This window comes from Abramis brama (assembly GCF_963993115.1).
Source record: "Abramis brama genome assembly, chromosome: 5".
In the NCBI taxonomy this organism is placed as follows: Eukaryota; Metazoa; Chordata; class Actinopteri; order Cypriniformes; family Leuciscidae; genus Abramis; species Abramis brama.
In genome coordinates, this window is record NC_139967.1 from 28,869,300 (window position 1) to 28,891,770 (window position 22,471).

General features: G+C 39.8%; 1 protein-coding gene across 1 annotated transcript in view; it reads right to left on the reverse strand.

Moving 5' to 3' along the window:
• Positions 1–9,511, reverse strand: part of npffr2a (neuropeptide FF receptor 2a) — a 46,169-nt gene extending 36,658 nt beyond the window's left edge. The window contains exons 1-2 of the mRNA XM_084114141.1: positions 9,217–9,511; positions 7,980–8,317 (exon numbers count right to left, since the gene is read on the reverse strand). Of these exons, the coding sequence (XP_083970267.1) occupies positions 7,980–8,310 (331 nt within the window). The 5' untranslated portion in view covers positions 8,311–8,317; positions 9,217–9,511. The remainder of the gene's footprint in view (positions 1–7,979; positions 8,318–9,216) is intronic.
• Positions 9,512–22,471: the final 12,960 nt, after the last annotated feature.

Below are 22,471 nucleotides of genomic sequence, written 5' to 3' on the forward strand. Positions count from 1 at the left end.
CTGGAACCCCAATCGTCGTCATCCGACGTAACTCGGAGTGACCACGAAAGGGAACGTCTCGGTTACGGATGTAACCCTCGTTCCCTGAGTAGGGAACGGAGACGTTACGTCTTCCTGCCACTTCCGCTGTATCGCTGAAAAACGCCTGAGTTCAGTCTCGGCTCCTCAGCGAAGACATATCTGCATGTTGCCAGCGTACTTCCTTTATACCCCCTGCGGTGGGCGGAGATACGCTATGCAAATTCCGCAGACCCATGGCATTTCATTGCCATTGGCTCGTTTTATATACTCGAAGGTGATAGGCTTTCTAAGCGAAACCCAAATCGTCGTCATCCGACGTAACGTCTCCGTTCCCTACTCAGGGAACGAGGGTTACATCCGTAACCGAGACGTTTCGGTTCATTTATGAGACGAGCTCCAGTTCACTCGCCGGCGCCTCTGTATCGTGATTATCTATTGTCTGCTATATTTACTTATTTAGTAAATCCAGGTAATTGGTTGATGAAACACTGATTAAAATTAAGATACAATTAATACAAAACGAAATTCACTTTAAAGAAAGGCTTTGTGCTTTCTGTTTGAGGTCTCTGTGAAAGTTTTAAAGCAGTCATTTAGTGTCACTTTCAGAGCGCTCACGTCCGTATCTGAGAACTCACACGTGTTTTTTCCTCATAAATGTATAAAACCTGATAAATGTGGACGGAGAGGCCCAGCCGGCCGCCACATAGATACTCGATGTGTATTCCACTTGACCAAGCCCAAGACGAGGCCATGCCTCTTGTGGAATGAGCTCTGATGCCTAAGGGGCAGTGAAGGCCCTTAGACTCATAAGCCAGCGCTATAGCGTCAACTATCCAGCGCGATAATCTCTGCTTTGAGACAGCGAGACCTTTGGTGCGGCTGCCAAAGCACATAAAGAGCTGTTCTGACTGAACGAGGCAGAACGCTCTAGAAACACTCTGAGAGCCCTGACGGGACAGAGTAAATTCGCGTCTCTTTTGTCCTCTGGTGAGGAAAGAGCTGCTAGGGAAATAACCTGTGCTCTGAAGGGAGTGGAGAGCACTTTAGGTATATACCCATGCCTTGGCTTAAGGACGGCTCTGCAGTCGTTAGGTCCAAATTCAAGCCAGGAAGCGCTCGAAGACAGCGCGTGTAAATCGGCCACTCTTTTAACGGAAGCGAGCGCCAGTAAAAGAGCGTTTTTGAGCGAGAGATGCTTCAGGTCGGCAGACTGAAGTGGTTCAAACGGGGCGCCCTTTAGTGCTTACAGGACCGTGGAGAGGTCCCAGATAGGCACAGAGGGGTGTCGCGGAGGGTTTAGCCTCCTTGCCCCTTTAAGGAAGCGGACAATGAGGTCGTTCCTTCCTTATGATTGTCCAGCCACAGGAGCGTGCGATGCTGTTATAGCCGTTACATATACTTTGAGCGTGGAGGGGGTGCGACCCTCATCCAAAAGCTCTTGTAAAAAGGCGAGTACACTCGGTATCATGCAAGAGTGGGGGATCAGGCTCTTAGTAGCACACCAGCCAGAGAACACTCTCCATTTCTGAGCGTAGAGGCGCCTGGTTGAGGGCGCTCTTGCTTCAGTGATGGTTTTCAGCACCCTATCCGGGAGGCACCCGGGTACCTGTTGAGGGGCCATACGTGAAGGGCCCATAAGTCGGGACGGGGATGCCAGATCCTCCAGTTCGCCTGCCTGAGGAGATCTCTCCTAAGCGGAATCGGCCATGGGGCTGATTTCAGCATTTGTGTCAACTCAGAGAACCAGAGCTGGGTCCTCCAGAGAGGGGCTATAAGAAGCACTGCACATTTTCTCTCACTGATCCATTTGATGACCTGAGGTAGCTTCGTGACCGGGGGAAAAGCATACAGCGGACGATTTGGCCATTCGTGGGCGAGTGCGTCTTTCTTTGAGAAAAATAATCGCCAATGAGTGTTGTCTTCGGAGGCGAAGAGGTCGACCTCTGCCTCGCCGAAGATGCTCCATATTAGTTGAACCGTCAGAGGGTGGAGAGACCATTCCCCTGGGGGAACATGCGCTGTGCGCTGCCCTCAGCGAGCACAGATTGTGCTGAGCCCATAGAATGAGACTCCTGGCCATGGCGTGCAAGGTGTTCGACCTGAGGTCGCCTGGCGATTTATGTAAAACACCACCGCCATGTTGTCCGTTCGGACCAGGACGTGTTCGTATTTTAGATATGGGAGCAGGGCTCTGAGCGCTAAAGCAACCGCTCTCATCTCCAGACAGTTTATGTGTAGGCGCTTCTCTGGGCTTGACCAAAGGCCAGAGACGGGCCTGCCCTCGTAGAGGGCTCCCCAACCTAGGTTGGAGGCGTTTGTCATGATAACCTTTCTCCTCGAAATCACACCTAAACTCACGCCAGACTGGTACCAGTTGATAGCTTTCCAGGGAGTCAGGGCTTTGATGCAGCCGCGATTCGCCCTGATCAGTAAGTGGGTGGAGCACCATGCGTGAGCTGGGACACGGCTGTTTAGCCAGCGTTGGAGGGGGACGCGGGCGCGCGCTCTGAAAGTTGCCGCTAGGCGCCGAATAGAGAGCGCGCGCTTTCATATGCATAGAGTCTATTACTATACCCAGAAAGGAGATATTCTGGCTGGGAGATACTGTGCTCTTGGAAAAGTTGATCTTTAGACCAAGGCATTCTAGATGGCTGATGATCCAAGATCTGTGCATTATTAACTGTGCCTCTGATTGTGCTATAACGAGCCAATCGTCGAGGTAGTTCAGTATTCGCACTCCCCGCTGTCCCAGGGGGAAAGTGCTGCATCCATACACTTTGTGAATGTACGGGGAGCCAACGATAGGCCGAACGGTAGAACCGTGTACTGGTAGGCCTGTCCCTCGAAAGCGAATCTCAGAAATTGCCTGTGATGAGGCGATATTTGGATCTTTCAGATCAAGTTCTCCCGGGCGAATTTGCGCGAGGATATGTTTGGTCGTCAGCATTCTGAACGGGCGCTTCGCCAGCGCTTTGTTCAAGTGTCTGAGGTATAGGATGGGTCGGAGACCGCCATCCTTTTTTGGGACGAGGAAATAGTGGCTGTATAAACCCGACTCGCTTCGTGAGGGGGGAACTGTTTCGATAGCACCCTTCTCCAGTAGTTTGAGCACCTCCGTGCGGAGAACGTGTGAAACATCTTCTCTCACTCTCGTCTCGACCACGGCTGAAAAGCGCGGCGGTCTGCGAGCAAACTGTAGCGAGTAGCTGTGTTTTATTATGTTCAACACCCATTTTGATATGTTGGGGATAGCTTCCCAGGCTCTGGCCCATACCGCTAGGGGTTGAATAAAGGCTGGGGACGGGCCGCTGTGAGATAGGGACCCGGCCATCAGGCTGTTTTGAGCCATTGATGCCGTGTGTACAGCGCTCATAAGCGGGGGCGTGCGCTGCACAGCGGGCGTACCCATAGTCACATATCCAGCATGGGTTAGAGGGAAAACTGAAAAGTGCAGGAACAGTTTTTATGTGTAGATGTGCGCGCTGAAGAGTGGGCACACAATCTATCTTTATTGTCTCTCCCGCGCTAATTGGGGGGACTGTGTGCGTCGAGTTGACAGTATTTGTGTGTAGGGGTACATGTTGTAAGGCAGGCACGCTCGCTACTTTTATTAAACTTCCCGCGTGAGCCGGGGAAATATTTGTGGCTGTGGGAACAGTGCTTGTGTGCAGGGGTGCGTACATGACAGTAGGCACGCACGCTACATTTATGAAACATCCAGCATGAGCTGAAGGAAAGTTTGAGACTGTGGAAACAGTGCTTGTGTGTAGGGGTGCATACATCACAGTAGGCACGCTCGCTACTTTTATTAAACTTCCAGCGTGAGCTGGGGAAATGTTTGAAACTGTGGGAACAGTGCTTGTGTGTAGGGGTGCGTACTTTGTAGTGGGCACGTAACCTATATATGACACAGAAAAGAGCTCTTTTTGTGCTTTATTTGCGTCACCGTAAAACCGGCGTCTGTTTGCAGGTAAGCGTGTTTTGTAACAGGCCCATTGACTGCAACATCTACATTTCCAGCCACCTGTAGAAGAGTACTGGGGAATGTGGAACAGCTTATATTTGCAGGGGAGCATATATTGCTGGGATTACATGGGAGGCGGGGTCAAAGTTGAGCCTGACCAACCCCGTCTTCGGACGCTGCCAAAGAGAGAAGAGAACAGCATAATTTATATCTGCCGCCAGAGCCGGGATTCGAACACGGGTCTCTGGCAAACAGAAGACTGAGAAATGTGTGAGAAATGGAGGTTGGTCCGGCCTCGGCGGGACTAAAACACTCTTTCCTCCTTTAACCGGTGAGTGACGCACGCAAACGGGGCGCGAGGGCGGGGTAGCTTTCCTGAACGTAAAGAAAGCTAGCCACGGGCGCTGAACATTGCTCGTGACCATCCGCTTTGACATCCTTTGTGCGCGGCGCAGTTTGTGCGGCTCAAGCAAAGGGAGAGAGAGCGGGAAGCGGGGTCGTCATAGGCGAAATCAGCCAGTCGAGCCCGCAGGGAGGGGAGATCCATCTCGTCACACTCAGGGCAGCCGCCCTTAGCGAGTGCAGCTTCCGCGTAGTAATGGCCCAGACAGGAAGCGCAGAGGATATGACGGTCTCCACCGACGAGAGGGCCTCTGCACGAGGCGCAGTTGGTGCGAGGCATTTGAAACAACGCCTCGCTGGAAATTTCTCTTTTAGAATGTGTCGCGACGGCGAACACAAAGCTTTAGTAAGGATACGGCGTGCCGTATTGGCTCAGCAGAACAGAGGGTGAAGGCGGCGAAGGAAGCCGGCGTCCTCAGACCTGCGAAGCAGGGGCTGGTTCCGCTGGATGCTCGTCAACGGCGGTGAAGGCTTAATAATCTGGAGTTTCAGCGAAGTGGTGGTTCGCTGAAGGAGATTTTAATCTAAAGACTCTGACCAATGACCGTGCTCGCCGCTCATCTGTGTGTGCTGTGCAGCTACACTGCGTTTTAAAAAAAATGGCTTCAATATTCTCGAGAAAAGGAGTTTTCCCATAGCGTAAGCTACTTACGCAATAGGAGAGACCTCTCGAAAGGGAACTACTTTTAAATAACAGTAACAAGTAATTCACCAAGTAATGTAATGTATAATATATTACAGTTTGGAAATAACTTGCACAACACTGATAATCGCAATATGGCATTTTACCCAAATCGTGCAGCCCTAGTGCAAGTGCACTCACTAAATGAAGATGGACTGTATGAAATGGATCACACAAAAAATGTTGATTATTAACAAGCTGTAGTTTTATCACATCTACATCATTCACTGACAGAGATGCACATAATGACATGGGTCACCAATAAGGTGCATACTGAATCTGGTCCGCCAATTTCAGTACATTGAATGATGGTAAGTTTTTTTTCCCCCATTAAGCATTTTAGAATGTCCCCAACACACTTTTTCAAAGAACGCATTTCACATTCATAATAACCTCATCAAGAGTAAACAGGCAAGACTGCTGCAGGACGTGTGTGAGTGAGAGACGTGGCAGATTGCGCTTCTCTCCACATTTTCCCTACCGAGCCTACAGAGTTAAAGATTATGGGAAGCACTTTCAGTTTGGGGAGGTTCCACTCAAAAAGACTGAAACAAATCATTTCAAAATAAGGTTGCACTACAAATAATCCTTATCCATTAGTTTGACTGGATGAGCTGTGCAGTTTTCTTCATGCTCTATTTTCTGCCATCATGGGAACATTACGCTTGGTATTTTTAATGTGACGGTATAACAAGAATGTTTATCTATGTTTAATCTATGTCTATGTGCATGCGTTTTCTTCATTTGCAGCGCATTGAGCTCTCGGCCACCGTTGGTAAATAGGCTACACTATGTATTGTCTGTCAGAATGACGGAAATCACTTTGAAATAATAACACTCAGGCTGTGTTTAAGTCCAATTTTTTTATGCCCTTCCCTCACTAACTTCCCTCCATCTTACTCGGATGTATGCCATTGCTTCTGTTGCATGAGCGCCCACTTCTGGCAGAAAGCGTTGAATGTGCAATATCATACACTAATTGTGTGGGGTGGAAGTAAATTAAGCGTGATCTGCTGTGACATCACAATCATGTTGCATCGTGGTCTAAGGATCTGCCTGAAGTCTACATGTTGAGTAGACTCGCTCCCTCTGTCAAAATCAAGGGGTCGAGGGTGTGTCCAAATAAACTTCCATCGTCCACTTCACGAAAGTGAACACACTTCAAAATGGCGGTGGCAATTCCCCCGTGGTGAAGTTTGTGAGTATGTCTAAAAGTGGAGTTAAATGCAACCTCAATGTTCCAGTTAATGAACATTTTTGATTTAGGCATTGCATGATACAAATGCTTCCCCAGATGCATAAAATAAAATTAAAACAAGCATGTAACAACCACAAACGGAGCGAAAATATCAGAGTAAATGTACAGTCACATCACTTAAAATGTACTCAAGTAAAAGTACACCATTTTTAAACTATACTTGAAGTACAATTTCAATTTCTGTATTTGTAATTTGTTACTTCACCAATGTACACTACTCCCAACTTGCCAATGACTTTGTCTCTATGGAAACACACAATTCCTACTACTCTGTAGGAAGACTGTGCTTTCTTAGAATCCAATTTGTTTCTCTTTCAATGTCTGGTTCTACCTACAGCATTAAAATAGTACTAAAAGTGTTTTCATGAATTTGTCAGCCTTGTCATGATTATTTTTTAAACTATTTTACATTTTGGCAAATTGGTAGCAAATTTGTATTATGGGATTTGATTAGTAGGTCCACTCCTAACCCCTCCCCTAAAACTAACCGTCGGTGGGCCGTCAGCAGATTGTATTAACACATACGAGAGAGAAAGTATTTCATACAATTTGCCACCAATTCACCCAAACGTAACATAGTTCTAAATTGCCATGAGTATATCAGTTATTAATATGGCAATGGTCTTGCAGTTTTAAAAAAATAGTCTTGCATATTAAATAAAAATGTGTGATAGTTCTTGTAGGCAACATTATTGACAGTGAGTGAATATACAGTAGCAGCTGTGTTGTTACACATGTACACAATGACACTTGGCGTCCTTTCATTTTGTGCTGGAGGTAAATTGCCACCTCAACTTAATTTATATACACTCAAATTTCTTTACATAAAAGTAATGTTCACATAAATATAGTGGCAGTAGATGACAGAAGTATAGTTTATCAGTTACGATTTGGTATAATCCATTCGCTTCTAATTAACTAACTTGTTATGGTTACTTCATACACACCAGAGAAATTAGCAATTTGCCAGAACAACAAAAAAATATTGCATAACTAGCAACAATCTCATAATCAAGATGCAATGGCATTTTATTTTAGATTCAGAGCTGGATCTTTTTTTAAGCGGTTTCAGAATAGCTCATAAACACATCTGTAAGACATGTCAGTGCAGTTCAATCAATGGCACAGTCTGTTTGAAATAAACAGACTATGTAAAGAACCAACTTTATCTGTATGTCTCTTGTTTATCTCAGCATGCATAATTTGTAGCAGTTTTGTCTTGTGGCTATGGTTATGTGATACAAATGCAAGAACATATGACTATATTTCAGAAACTGATGGTGACTCCCTATCACTAATGGGTGGCACCAAAAACCTTTTTTATAGTCTAGCAGCACTTCTAAATGTACATTTTTATGAAAATTGTGGTCCGGCTTGTCATGAAGTGTCATGAATTGCCATTTCATGGTCCTATCTTAAATCTGTTATTCTAATGGTGAACAGCATCCTCTACTGCCACACACAACATGAACTCAGTGTTAACTGAAGCCTAGAATACTACTAGAATAGATGGTCACTTTTCTGGTCACGACATCCCTAGGGAGATTCATAAATGTCAGTTGAATATTCAAGCATGTATAACCTTAGCTAGAACAAGGGACTTTAATGAAGATGCAAATAATTACATATATGGTTCCTGGCATTGCACTGACCTGTAATAATGTTGTCAAGAAGAGTAGTGGGCATGCAGAAAATCCCAACAAGAAGGTCACTGATGGCGAGGTTGAGGATGAAAAGGTTGGTGACAGTGCGCATGTTTTTGCTCCGCAACACAATGAAGCACACCACTCCATTTCCGACCATACAGACCAGGAAAATGAGAAGGTAGGACACTATAAAGACTGCTGCTACTGATGGCTGATGCAGGTAATATCCAACATATGTAATGTTGTTCTGAGGTAAGAAGAATTCACCAGAGCCATTGAGAAAAGTCCAGTTACCATCATCCACAAGGGTAAAGTTCAGGTCCTGTGTTTCATTCATTTTAGATCTGAGGATAATAGAATAGAGTTGAGAGATGGGCTTTATTCCCACAGTTCTCCTCAAACAATATCAAGCCTTTGTCTTTCTGGTATTGTCTCCCTTTTTTTGCTTTCAACCTCTCTCGCATGCAGTTGCTACTGAACAAATCTGTTTATCTATTTATCTCTCCGACCTCCAGTTGTATAATTAATTATGCATACTGTAAGCTATTGATTATTGACAAATAACACCCTACCATTAACCTACTTTTCATAAAGTGGCTTGCAGTTATCTACACTCTGCAATCACATTTGCCTCTGTAATCACTCAAAAATGACAAGAATGTAGACACATCAACACTTCAAATGACTTTGAGCCTGGTTATATGTAATCTGAAATATTTTATTGGCTACTTAATTTGTATCGGGAGTTCATTTGTGAAGCACACAATTAACAGAGTCAGAGATCATCTAGTTGTGAAATACAGTCTGGATCAAATAATCATGGGTCAATTCTGCCTGACACTCACATTGTTTTCATATGGCATGCAACTGAAGTAAAGTTTCTATTTATTTTATTTTCTCAATTAAATCATCATCATACATCTCACAGAGGATAAATTAAATCGAACAGAATACAGATAAACATACCTTTAAAGTGCTAATAATAGGCCGTTTTATCTACCAGAAAATTACAATGAGAGTACTTACACAGTATGGGCTTCAGCTACTTGTAAATACTAAAATGCAGAGTAGCAACTAGAGCTAGTCTATTAATTATATGCATATCCCTACTGATATTATCTCATTTTTACCACAACAACATTACACATTGTGTCATTAACACTTTTAAATATATTAACAAATAATAATAAAAACATAACAGAGTGCTTCTTGTAGCCAGGCAGGCAATATCAGTCTTTCTTACCTTTTTATATACCCAGTTTCCCCAAAGTACTACCTGTTTCCAGGTAAAAACGAACACCTCGTTCGCCTGGTCCTCCAAGGAGAGACATAGGAGTCTTTTGAAAGATTTTTATAACGAGTAACACCTGAATTATTGTTTACGAATGAATTTCATTTCCTCTTAAAGAGAACTCCGATTGCGTGCCATAATTCGTAGTTTCAGCAAGTTTTCCAAGCGAAGCAAAGCTGCCGGTGTCAGTTCCACAATCTTCAGCGGACTGTCAGTGAACAATGCGCGAGCACGATGGAGAAGGGGAGAGAGAGACTGGCGGAGTGATGATGCGCTTTTAAGCGTCACAGCGCGCATGTTGATGGACACAGTATTGAATTGTGCTCTGGGCTCTACTTGCGTCCAGTGTGATAGTTTCAGCTTCGGACTACAGGACACACAAAACATCAAAAAGGTAAACAGTTAAGCACAAAGTGTTTTTATTATTTATTTTGCACTGTGACTTTTTGCATTGAAGCTGAGATTCTTGCTTTATTTAATCAAGCCGCGGTATTTGGCGCAATTGATTTCAATTTAATTTTCAAATGTATTAGTGCTTTTTAAGGTTCTATATAATCATGTTATCACCGTACTGGGATCGTATTTATATTGACATAGCAATGTGTATCAGCAATAGGGGGCACCATTCACTAGTGTTTGTGAACAGGGCACCAATTCCCACTGGTTCCTTCCTACATAAAGGTATAATTCCCCAAACATCTAAATTCTGTTATTATTTACTCACCCTTATGTTGTCCCAAACCTGCATGAATTTCTTTTTTCCGTGGGTCACAAAATAAGATGCTTAGTATAAGTTGGGGACAGACAGATTCAGTCTCCATTCACTTTCACTGGATCTGTTTCCAGATAATGAAAGTGAATGGTAACTGTCTTTCTGTCTAACATCTGATTTTGTGTTTTAGGTGAGGTGAGTTTTCACTTTTGGGGTGAACTAATTGTAAGTCTGCATGAAAGAAGTTGCGATGGTCTTTTCTTCACTATATATCCAAGAGAAAAGGATATTATTATTTGTTTAACTGGATCGTTGGACCATTGTGGTTTGCTTTGCTGTGATCTCATGTGACAAGTGACAGGTTGTCCCTCCCTCACACTGAAAAACACGTGAGTGATTCTATAAGATTAAGTTAAGAAAAAAACTGTTCACTATCAGAAATTCTTTCCAGTATCTTATTGAAAACATATTCAATTTTAATTATTCATTGCTTGCCAAAAACGTTATTTCTTTTTTCACTTTTAACAAAAAAAACAGATTTCTTTCTAGTATTGTTTGTCAACTCTGTTACAAACAAATTAAGCAATGGCAACAGAGTAAACAAGGTAACAGAATTGACAATGTTAAACTTTTAGCCCAAAACTCCACTTGCTAGCATACATGCTAAGAGCACATGGCAGTGTAGCACTAATGAAATCATGATTAAAAGACTTTTAAACAACCCATGTTTTGATCATTCTGTTTTCCTTTTGATATTGTGGTAACAGTTTTGACGTTTTAACTCTTGATGCAAGAACTTTTAAGATTAAAATATTTTCTCAGAGAGAGCACACATACCTTTGAGTGCTTCAGATCTTATCAGTGAGGTAATGACATAATTTCCTGTATCTTAGTTGTGGGAGATACCAATTTAAATTCAAAGTATGGTACAGTAATAGAAATGACGCAAGATTTATGCACACATTTTTATAAGACGAGAAAACTGGTATTAACTCTTATTCTCATTTTAGCCTAATGTGTCATAGAATTTATTTGTTAATTTGTCTATACAAATAAATAAATGGTTTAGCTATGTTACCATGTCCACGTAACTATGGTATTTTTGCAACAATGTTGATTCATTCCAAATAATCTAAAAATGAGCAAGTGTGTGAGTATATACTGTATACAGCATAAATCTCATTCTCTATAATGTTTCTAAGATTTATGATTTCTAAGATTTATCTGGTTGCAAATGAAAGTTCAGGAGGTGCATATTCAAAGTCAATCCCAATGGATATACCAATGTTTGCCTCACTGCACTAATATGATAATGTGATAAAAATCAGCGTTTTATTCAGGGCTTCGGGTATATTGTTTAATGAAGATTCTGTTTGATTGTATGTGCTCTGTACCAATGGGACAGTGTCAGTAGGATGGTGAATCATTTAAAGGCATGTGCAGTAGCACCTACATTAGGGGCGAAGGGGCACATTTTTATTGCCATTTTCTTCTGTGGCCTAATAATGAAGGCTTATATAACAGGCAGGTGTGCTGTAGTAAATCTACATGCCATAAAAAACTGGACCATTTTGTTTTGAAATAGGAGCGATAAGCATAGTTTAGGTTCTGCAAAGAGTCAGCTAATCTTTTCTGATGCAGTGCTGTGTATGGTCATGCATCTCAAAAGAGGTTAGAATAACACAATTTAACAGAGTGTGAAATGAAGCCACGAATAGAGATTTAAAAGCCTTCATGTAACTGTGATAGACTTCATGTTTTGTGAAAAGTTGAACTTTACAAATACAAAATTGCAAGCATGTTCATTGTTTTCTCTAATAAATTATAAATGTGTGTGTTGCTCCGTTCGAGGCTGCTGATTGTTTGACAGTTTGTCACAGTGTTACAAAATTATGCAAAAAAAATGTACAATGTAGACATGGAAAGATACTTGGGGACCACTGGGGTTCTTAGGCAAAGGTTTGAGTCACAAATACATACTGAAGTTCTTTGAGTGCACTGTAGGATAACTGAACTACCTTCAAAGGATGACTCTCTTGGGGATTCTATACACAATGAGAAAGTGAATGTATCTTCTCTTTTTTTGTAAAAGCCTTTCGCTATGTTCAATAAGAAATGCATCAACATGACTCACAACTGATTTGTTAGTTTCCCCAGCAGTCCTTTGAAGTCAGCTTGTGCCAGTATTTTGTAATAAGACATATATCCATTGATGTTTTATATTTACATTATAAGCTGTCCATTCAAGATGTTCAATATAGAAAACACACTGTGCATTGAACAATTGTGTGTATCATAAATTATTCATTTTCTAGGTCTTTGTGAGACAGAGCTAATGAGTAACAGTTGTAGACAATCAGTGATGATGAAACTACAGCGGATTATGGGGGATGGAATGGCAATGAACAATAGTCCGAGATGGAGTGCCCCCTGGTGGCTCTCAAGGGCACTCCAGCTGGTGATCGTGACAGTATTAGCCTATTAAATATTAAAGGAGTAACAAATAACCTTAATACGATTGAAATGTTATATTACATTTAAATATTAGTATAATTAAATTAAATATTAAAATTATACCCTTTAAAAATGTGGTGGTTAATATTTTTAGTTTTTGTTGATCAAAATAAATGTACATCTGCGTCCCAACTAGAGATACGCGGATCAACTGAAACATCACCTGAATCCGCTTAAAAAATCAGTCATCCGCCCGCCACCTGCACCTATGATTTTCTCTGATTTAGATATCCGCACCCGATCTTCACATTTTAATTATTCAAATTCAAATTGTTAAGCCTGATGATATCATAATACACTGAACTAGGCTGTTTTTAAATTAACATTTAGCTATTTAAAGTAAAAATGTCTTCTTTGGCAAAATTACATGTAGGTTGTAACAAGTTAAGTTATTGACATTGACAACAATGAGCAGAGACAGAATGCAGGTAACTGATATGAACAGATGCTTTGGAGAGCGGTGTGCAGGCAATGAGTGGAATGGTTTTTCTTCTCTTCTCTTTTTTTGTAAAAGCTTTTCGCTATGTTCAATAAGAAATCAACATGACTCACAACTGCTTTGTTAGTTTCCCCAGCAGTCCTTTGAATTCTGCTCATGTCAGTATAAGGCATATGTCCATTGATGTTTTATATTTACATTATAAGCTGTGCATTTATGTTCTTTATATAGAAAACACACTGTACATTGAACAATTGTGTGTAGCCTATCATAAATTATTCATTTTCTAGTTCCTTGTGAGAAGACAGACAGGGATTAAATTGGAATTTTAAGAGCTTGGAAGCCCCTTTCAGTCAGGTGGTATAAGCTGAATTAAAAGCACAGTTTAGTAGCTCAGTAGTACCTAGCAGTGGTAATAGTAGTGGGTTGGTGTTTGTATATCAGTTCTAACACTGCTATTATGAGGTATCACCATATGTCATCATTCTGTTTTCTTTAGATTAGAAGATTATATGATATCAAGGGGAATGTCTATACTTAAAAATCCTGGGTGTTGCTTTTAGATCAACAAATAATAACCCAAAATGATTGTCTTGGTAATGTCATGCATAAGACTTTTTTTTCCTGTCCTGGACTCGGGCTTGACTCGGACTCAAACCTTTTTGGACTCGGTCTTGTCTTGGACTCGAAACTCTTTGGACTTGGTCTTGACTTGGACTCAACTAGTCCTGGTCTTTGACTTGTCTTGGACTCGACAAAGGTGGTCTTAACTACAGCCCTAGTAACAGTTGCATGAAATTAGAAAATCATTCTGCCTGCCAAAAAAACTAGGGTGGTGAAGATCAGTTTTACATGTAATTATTGTGTAGGCTAGTAAGGCTACATGGATAATGTCCTTCTGATAGCTGATACTACCTCAGATTCATCCTGCACTTATTATACCTTCTATACATAATAATTTGAAACATAAGAATACAATCAAACTTTATTTACTTGACTCAACATGATTTTGGCATACAGTCGAATTACTGGAAATCTCATTATGATCAACCCTGTGAGACAAAATAGATTAATTGACTTATTATATTTTAAAATGTTATAAAGGCCATTTCCGCAGGACTTGGACACTCTCGGACACCGAAGTCTGTCCTGCAGGGCCAATATAGCTACAGCCCGGGGATTCATTTTAAACAGCTCGTTAAAAATAAGCTACACAATACATTACATGTGGCCCGCCATGCACCATTTACAAATCATACAGTTAAATTCACAGTGTCACAACAAGTGAGTGAAACAAAATTTGATAACTAATAAACGCTGCTTTTACTGTTGCCTATAAGAAACATTAAACACGCCAAAAGCGTGCCTACTTATAGTATATAGTAGTGAAAAAGCAGAAGGCGGATATTTATTTCATAAATATTTCAATGTGTCATAGTAGGCTATGTCCGAATCCTAAGTATCCATAAAAGAGTAGGCGAGAATTATCTGGGTGACGTATAATCACGAGATTCGGACGTGCGTATATTAATAGTGCGTTCGAATATTCCTACTTTCCTACAGTAGGAGAAAACCGTAAGCTATGTCCGAAACCTCAGTAGCCTACTCATAAAAGAGTAGGTGAGAAGTTCCCGGATAGGCTTACTGCTTCTGCCCAGATTCTGAAGAGTTTTCTATCTGAGGAGGCCACCACAGGAGAAGATACATCATAATCGAACATCGCGGAGATCAGCGACGCGGGTGTTTTCAAATGTGAGTAAACAAGGATCCTTGTGTTAAATCTAGGGCTGGGGTAAACGATTATTAATTAAACGATTAGTCGGGCGATTATTTTTATCGATTAGTCGACTAATCTAACACTAATTTGAATTAATTATCCTGTCTGTTATTCGCATATCTCTGTCGAACCGTTACTCCGATGGATTTCAAACTCGACACCTGTCTGGGCACGAGTAAGTGCAGTGCCAAGTTTGACATTGTTTGAATGAGAAATGCAAAAGATATTGTTAAATATATCAGTAGCACTTAGAAGGTTGTGGTTTAAAAAATAAACATTCTGACATAAACACACTGCCAGCTACAATGTTTACTTCTGAATAATATAAACGTGATAAATCGTGATAAACGTGATAAATATAAACGTGATAAATCCATTTTGATTAATTTGAGTAAAAAATGTGTTTTCTTTACCAAGAAAGTAGCAAGATGAAAACCACTATTTTCTGTTTCAAACTTTCACATAGAATCTTTAGGTTATAATAACATAAATAATTCAAATCCAGATTTTGATTTTCAAAAATGTATTATAAAAACAGATTTTTTCCCAAAAATGAAATAAATTCATGTACGTTTTTTAAAAAATGCAATTAATCCATTGAATCAATATAAAAGTTATTTTTCATATTGAAACTGTTGAAAATACACAACAAAGTAAGTTGATCCACATATGACAGCCTCTGAACTCGGTCAATAAGTTACTAATCTTATATTTAGCACGTAGCCTACTGGACTAAACATAGGCATTCAATCAGCCATCGCTAAGAAATACCTTCTGAAATTTTTTGACGACGATCAGCTGTAAAATGGCTTGGTCCTGCTCGGTTTTCGTTGACTTTGAGTACAAGAATTGAAAGTTTTTTAAAAGATCCCCTGGGGTTAACGTGTCAGCATTAGACATAAGTTTGACGCTGTCGTCCAAGTCGGCATTTCTCTTCCTCCCGCGTGCCTCATCTCTCCTCATGTAAATGATTAGATTTCGATGGCTTACGTTTCTTCCCTATGGCAGAATCCACCACAGGTTCATCAATGCTGTCAAATGTATTATTTTTTTGTTTGTTTGTTGATCAAAAAGTGCAAAGTAGATAAGGAAAACTAGGATGCCGGTGTATTCAAAGCGCCACCGTTACTGTTTACAATGCGTGGAATGGTGCGCTGTGATTGGTTGAGCGGATTTATCACATTCTGCAGAGAAAGGAGACTGGCGTTTGTCGCGGTTTGGAAAGAAAGGGAGAAAACATGACAGAATAACACGGCGGGCGGTGTGTGTGTGGCGAGCTGTACCTCCGGGAATGGTACAAAAAAAATAAATAAAGAATAAATAAAGAGGCCCCGACGCAAAAAATATGATGTCGACGTAATGGGTTAGGGTTAGTTTTGACGTCGTCAAAAGGGTTAATTTAGGGTTAATTTTGACGTCGTCATCGACGCACCGCTACAGCACTAAAAATCGCATGTGTTGAACTACTGTAAACTGTTGAACTGTTGAAGGTGTAAAGACGTTAGACAGTAGGCTATAGTATAGTTGTGATTTTGCTGTAAAAACACGTTTTATTATGTATTGCTAACACGGGAGCTCTGGATTTACATAAACCATATAACGTTAGGCCTACATCTTAAAGGTCCTGTATTATGCCCCTTTTCACAAGATGTAAAATAAGTCTCTGATGTCCCCAGAGTGTGTATGTGAAGTTTCAGCTCAAAATACCCAACAGATCATTTTTTACAGCATGTTTAAATTGTCATTTTTGGGGGCTCAGAAAAACGCGCTGTTTTAGTGTGTGCCCTTTAAATGCAAATAAGCTGCTGCTGCACGGCACAGGGGGCGGAGCTTCATGAGCTCGCGCTCAGTCTCTCAGGACAATTTCATCTCACGGAATGATGATAATATCAGAAACTCTCAGTAATGGTGTTCATTTCGAGTCGGACAATAATGCCTACAGAGTCAGAGTGCTGTATAGAGATAGGGACAGGTATAGTTTAGTAGTTTAATTACGGTTATTATAATGTATTTGTCATCTGCTTGTATGTATCCATTATTTATTAATAGCCTACAAGTCTGCTGTTTCGGACCAGGTCCGAATGATGATCAAACATATACTGATGAGTTTAATAAAGTTTATTGTACATATCACACAAAAGATGAAGCGTCAGTTTTACTTCAGAAAATCACCGTAAGAGCTGAGTAAACAGTAAGTTATAAGAACGAAGTGCGCAAGTACATAAACGAATTTCGGTAGAGTTGAGGGAGCATTCCTGTGGGCGGAGGTTAGTCAAAAAACTGTTCTACTGACGTCAATAAAGAAGGAAGAGGGATGTAGTCCAAACGGGCCGTTCGCTGTAGGCGACTTCTGTTAAATAAAATATCTCGCTTGGCATTGAACTTTGAGCTTTATAATTTTACAGATATTATTTATACTCTTACAACAACATTACACACTAACTAAAGTTTGAAACATGGGATCACGAAGAACGGGACCTTTAAAGACGCTTATTTTAAATGTCTAATCTGACAGGAAAATCGTGGATAGCGCAGATGAGCATATCACAACATGAAATAGACATCTGAGTGAGTGATGTATGTGTCCTATTTTGTAGGAGAATTTACTGTTCTTTTCAGTGTAATTTACATCTTATCTTAGGATTTCTGCATATGTTTGTCATAAGGACATTTTCACAGCTAAAACCCTGTATATGTGTATTTATACTCCCAGTTCTGTTCAGTCCTTTGTCGGTTATTGTTTCGTGTAATGTGTTGAATGTCCAGTAAAGTCTATTTTTAAGTGTTACCCGTTATTTATATTCCTTCTTCCTCGACAATACGTGACGTTATTTTCACAGCTAACCCTGTATAAGCTTCATCCTAATCATTTTGAAAGTCAATTTCAGGTGCGTAGATAAAGGAAAATATTGTGTAGGCCTATGTCCAGACTTGACTTAGATTCCTGAAAACTACTAAATAGATTCCCATGAACATAAGATACATTTAATTGCAGCTGAGGAGAATATTAAAGGTCAATAGTTAAGCATCACTCCTTAAAAATTAAGATGAACTCATAATGAATTGCATTGCTAGCCCACCCCAACACTTAATGCTGACCAATACTTAGTTATGAAAATGTATATTTTAGTAAAACAAGCTAAATGTAATTTGTTTTGTCATATGATTTAGATATGCATGAAAGCACACTAGACAAATGCAGCCAAGGTGAATACATCTCAATTTTCAGTTAAGCAATGATTTAATGAATGAATTAATTAAATTAATTATATTTTATTTACTGACAACAATAAGAAACATGAATAAATGAGTAAAAGATTGAAAAAAAAGTAACCATCGCAATGAATAAATGCATATAGGCTACAAGTCAACAACTCATGAAACAAAGCTTTATTCAATCTTATTGCTCTAACAATTACATATTTACAGGCAGTGACCCCACATCCTATTGCCATCTAAACACAGTTGATCCAATTCTGCGGCTTTATTCTGATGAAGCAGTTGACCACCTTCGCCTGTCTTTTCTGTCCATTATGTCCCTCATTGCTGCAGTCAGACTGGAATCTGATCATGGATGGGAAAGGGACATGGTGGCTATCCTTGTCTGAGTGCACCATCTGCCTCATCACCCCATACGGTCAACGTGATTTTGCCAAGTAAGATGTGTTCCTGGATCAACATCCTTTGTTGATCCTGGATCAACATTTAATCAATCAAGCCTCTGATGTCATCAGCGTGTGACGACCAAATGCAGTCAGTCCATTTTGATTGTTCCCTCCTTAATTACCTCGGCTGGCCGACAAAAGGTAAGTTATTTTGTCTTCTCTCTCTTTCACCCTCTCTATAACCAAAAATCTAACATTGTAAATGTATTTATTCACTAAGAAATCCTAAAATAGAACACCCAAATGGCATAAAAGTAATGCAACACTGAACAATTACATATAACAGCCATGTGCTGTTTAGCTAATAGCTAAGCTTGCTATACTCCATTACCCCTAACAGTCTTCTATCTCTCAAACTTTTACTCACATTTACCATTTAGTTTTAACAATTTAATCAAATTTAATTAATAATATATATTTCTTAAAAAAATGTCAATTAGTTCCAGGTCTTTAAACAGACTAATATGATTTTGGTCAGAATAAAGTGTGTTAAAAAGTATATGACATTTAAATTAATTAAATTAATTAATTAATTAAATTGCTTTTTGAATACAATTGTAATAAATATTTTGATAATTGCTATCATTATCATTTTAATACACTAATCAACGACCAAAATCATATTAGTCTGTTTAAAGACCTGGAATTAATGATTGATTCACTTCCGTTGCAAAGATCATTAGTTATTAACTTAGGGACCGCTTACACAATATCGTTTTAACTGAAAACATAACACTTTTGATATGTTCTGGTCGTTCATTTGCATGACAACAGTGTTTGGTGGCTCGAGAACGCAAACTTTTAAATGCGTTCCAAGGTGGAAGTTTTGAAAAATGTAGAAAATCATCTCTGTGTAAACTTCAAAAACGTGAATCTGCGTTCACATACATATTATGTGTTTATTCTATAGGTATGCGTGTTTTAATATATGTGCGCAGGCGCGTAGTCTTTCTTTACAAATTGACCTCACCAAATGTCTTGTCTGGCCTGCATAATACAGAATTTTTAGTCGCTTCCGCATATTCATGTGAACTGGAATCATTTTAATAACGTTTTATCTGTACAGAGGTAAAGGGAAGGAGGCCTTCACAGAGGAGAGAATAGTTGACACTTCAGGACTGCATTGTCGTCGTGTCCAGGCAGAGTTCCTTCATCAGATCTGGATCCGGCGGACTACGGTAAAACTCGGGATTAACAGAGACTAATATTAGCGTAGACGCCGTTCTTCTTATGATGTAACGAGTACATCAGGTGTTATGGGAAGTGTTTCTGGTTCTGGCTGACCTAGTTTATGCAGCCTAACATTAAATTATAGAAGTTGATAATGTGTGTATGCTAGGTTAAAGAGATGTGTTTTTAGTCTAGATTTAAACTGACAGAGTGTGTCTGCTTCCCGGACAATGTTAGGAAGACTGTTCCAAAGTTTAGGTGCTAAATAGGAAAAGGATCTACCGCCAGCAGTCAATTTTGAGATCGCAATAGACGTAAAGGACTATAATGCGTTAAAGGGTAAGTTCACCCAAAAATGAAAATTATGTCAGTAATTACTCACCCTCATGTTGTTCTTGTTATTGAAACTTGCTGGCCCAGAAAGTTAGTAAAGACAATGTTTAAAATAGTCCAAGTGACTACAGTGGCTCAACCAGAAGTTTATCAAGCGATGAGAATACTTTTTGTGTTAAAAAACAAACAAAAATAATGACTTTATTCAACTAATCATTTTCTTCTGTGTGGGCCTCAGAACGTAGGCTCAGTATTAATAGAATACTGTATTAATAATTTTATTAATACAATAAAATTAATAGAAAATAGGAGAAAAGATATAAACTATAGATGTGGATTTATATATATATATATATATATATATATATATAAAATTAAAAAGGAAGCAGAGCCGTTTCATCTCTGTCAGATGGCAATAAGATATCAGCATATTTCCTAATAATCCTTTCCTGTAGTCATAAAAATGTAAATGAGAATGAAAAGGGGTATAAACAGCCAGATGATCTCGCATGAGGGTGGGTGATCTACTATGCCAATGTGTCAACCTGCCATCTGGCCTTGATCACAGCAACCTCAGTAATATTTAACAGTTGCTTCTTTGAAGCTGCTGTTATGAAAAAAGATAATCTCATGCTCTGTACAGATACATGGTGAGTAAAAGAAAATGTCTGGGGCACATTCTAATAATTTGCTATTTCATTTAAATGTTTACTAGTCCCATTTGCATTCACCCTATGCAAAGATCAGCACTGCATCGCATCTAAATGGTTTAGCTTATACAAGGATCTTGCCAAAACATTACGCTCTACTTCACGCAGAATACTCAGGAAGATTATACAAGACACATTCTTCAGCCCATCAGGCCCTCAGTTAGCCTGGTTCTACCAGACTCTCGTACATTTCATTTGTACAGAGAGTCTGGCCTCTCTCCATTGAGAAACGTTTACTTCCTTGAAGGCGGGTTCTCTGTTAAAGTTCAAAACTATTGGATCTGCCCAGAGTCACTCAGGATCTGCCATAGCCAATCGCTAACGTGTGGTCGTCCGAATGATCAGAGGATTATGTTTAGAATAAGATGTCTGTCTTTTATAAAGTTTATAAAGCGACGAGAATACTTTTTGTGCGCAAAAACAAACAAAAATAATGACTTTATTCCACTATTCATTTCCTTCTCTCTGTTCCTCGAGTCTTGATAGAGCAGCGCGTCTGTGTTGTACGTCACATGTAGGCTCACTATTGGCCGACGCTAGTCATGTGTGTGATCACATCAACGTCATCGTTCTCAGCCACTCCCTCTGTTCGCTGATTGGTCCTACAAAAAATTGGTTTCTGGAAACCTAAGAATATACAGCAGTCCCAGACATAGTACTGAAGGAAAATGAAATTGAGCGGAAGTGCGTAGGAGGGCGCAGCCAGGCTAGCCCTCAGTGACAGTCAAAGGGACAATCCAAAAATGAAAGAAAGTTTTAAAAAAAATCTGCATAATTATGACTTTAAGTGACATGAACTATGAAAATCATGCTCACATTTTGAGTATCCCCTGGGCAGGTCTCACTGGAACCTTTCTGAATTTACAATGTTTTTATATATTCAGTACGTATTATGTAATACAGTAGTCAACATTTGTGGATTAACAAGTGGATTCATCATGACTTTCATCAAAGTTATATATGAATTTTGAACAATACCCGTTCTTGTCTTAGGATAACTTTGATGAACTTTTTTGATCCATTTCAAATGTTGACTACTGTATTTCTCCCCATTACACATGAGCAGTGATAGGCATACAGACAGGACACATTTAAAATGCAAGGTTAGCTGAATATCTGATAATATCTGACACTGCGTGTGATTTTGCATTGTGCTCCATCGGTCTTAAACATTAAGATTAGTCTTACTTTCCCCATTGAAATCCAGAGCTCCATGCATATATATATATATATATATATATATATATATATATATATATATATATATATATATATATTACTGTATGCACAGGGAAACTTTTTATGACAGTTTTATTCTGGAAACAATTATGACAGTTTTATCCTGCATTGAAGCTCATAATCTGTCCACCTTCTTGTGAAAAATATTTATGTCTATTTTAAATGAGCAGTGTATCTGTAACGACACACCAATAGTGAATTTCGATAAACCCAGGAGATCAGCAGAAAAAAAAAGAAAACAGCCGTTGTGTAATAAGGTATCCACTGGAGGCAAGTTGAGAGATGAGAACCCAAGTGCAGTTTTATTATAACTAAAACAAAACATGAAACAAAAACATGGTGTAGTAGTCATAGCTGCCTCGTTAATTTTGGTACAACCCTAGTACAAATGAATGGTAATCACCTAATTAGATACAGGTGCGCTATAGGTGCGTGAGTGTGTATAAGGAAGCTATTGCGTTGTTGGAGTGCGTTGACTGCTGCAAACTTGGACGCTGTTCTTTCGAGTTGTTCCCTTATGGGGATCTTCGAGCTGAGCCACGCAGTATTTGGGTATGTTACCATGAAGAAATAAATATTTAATGTGGGGCGAGCTGTTGGCTATATGCATTCTGTTGTTTTTAGTATGCATCCTGGGCTGTTTATCTA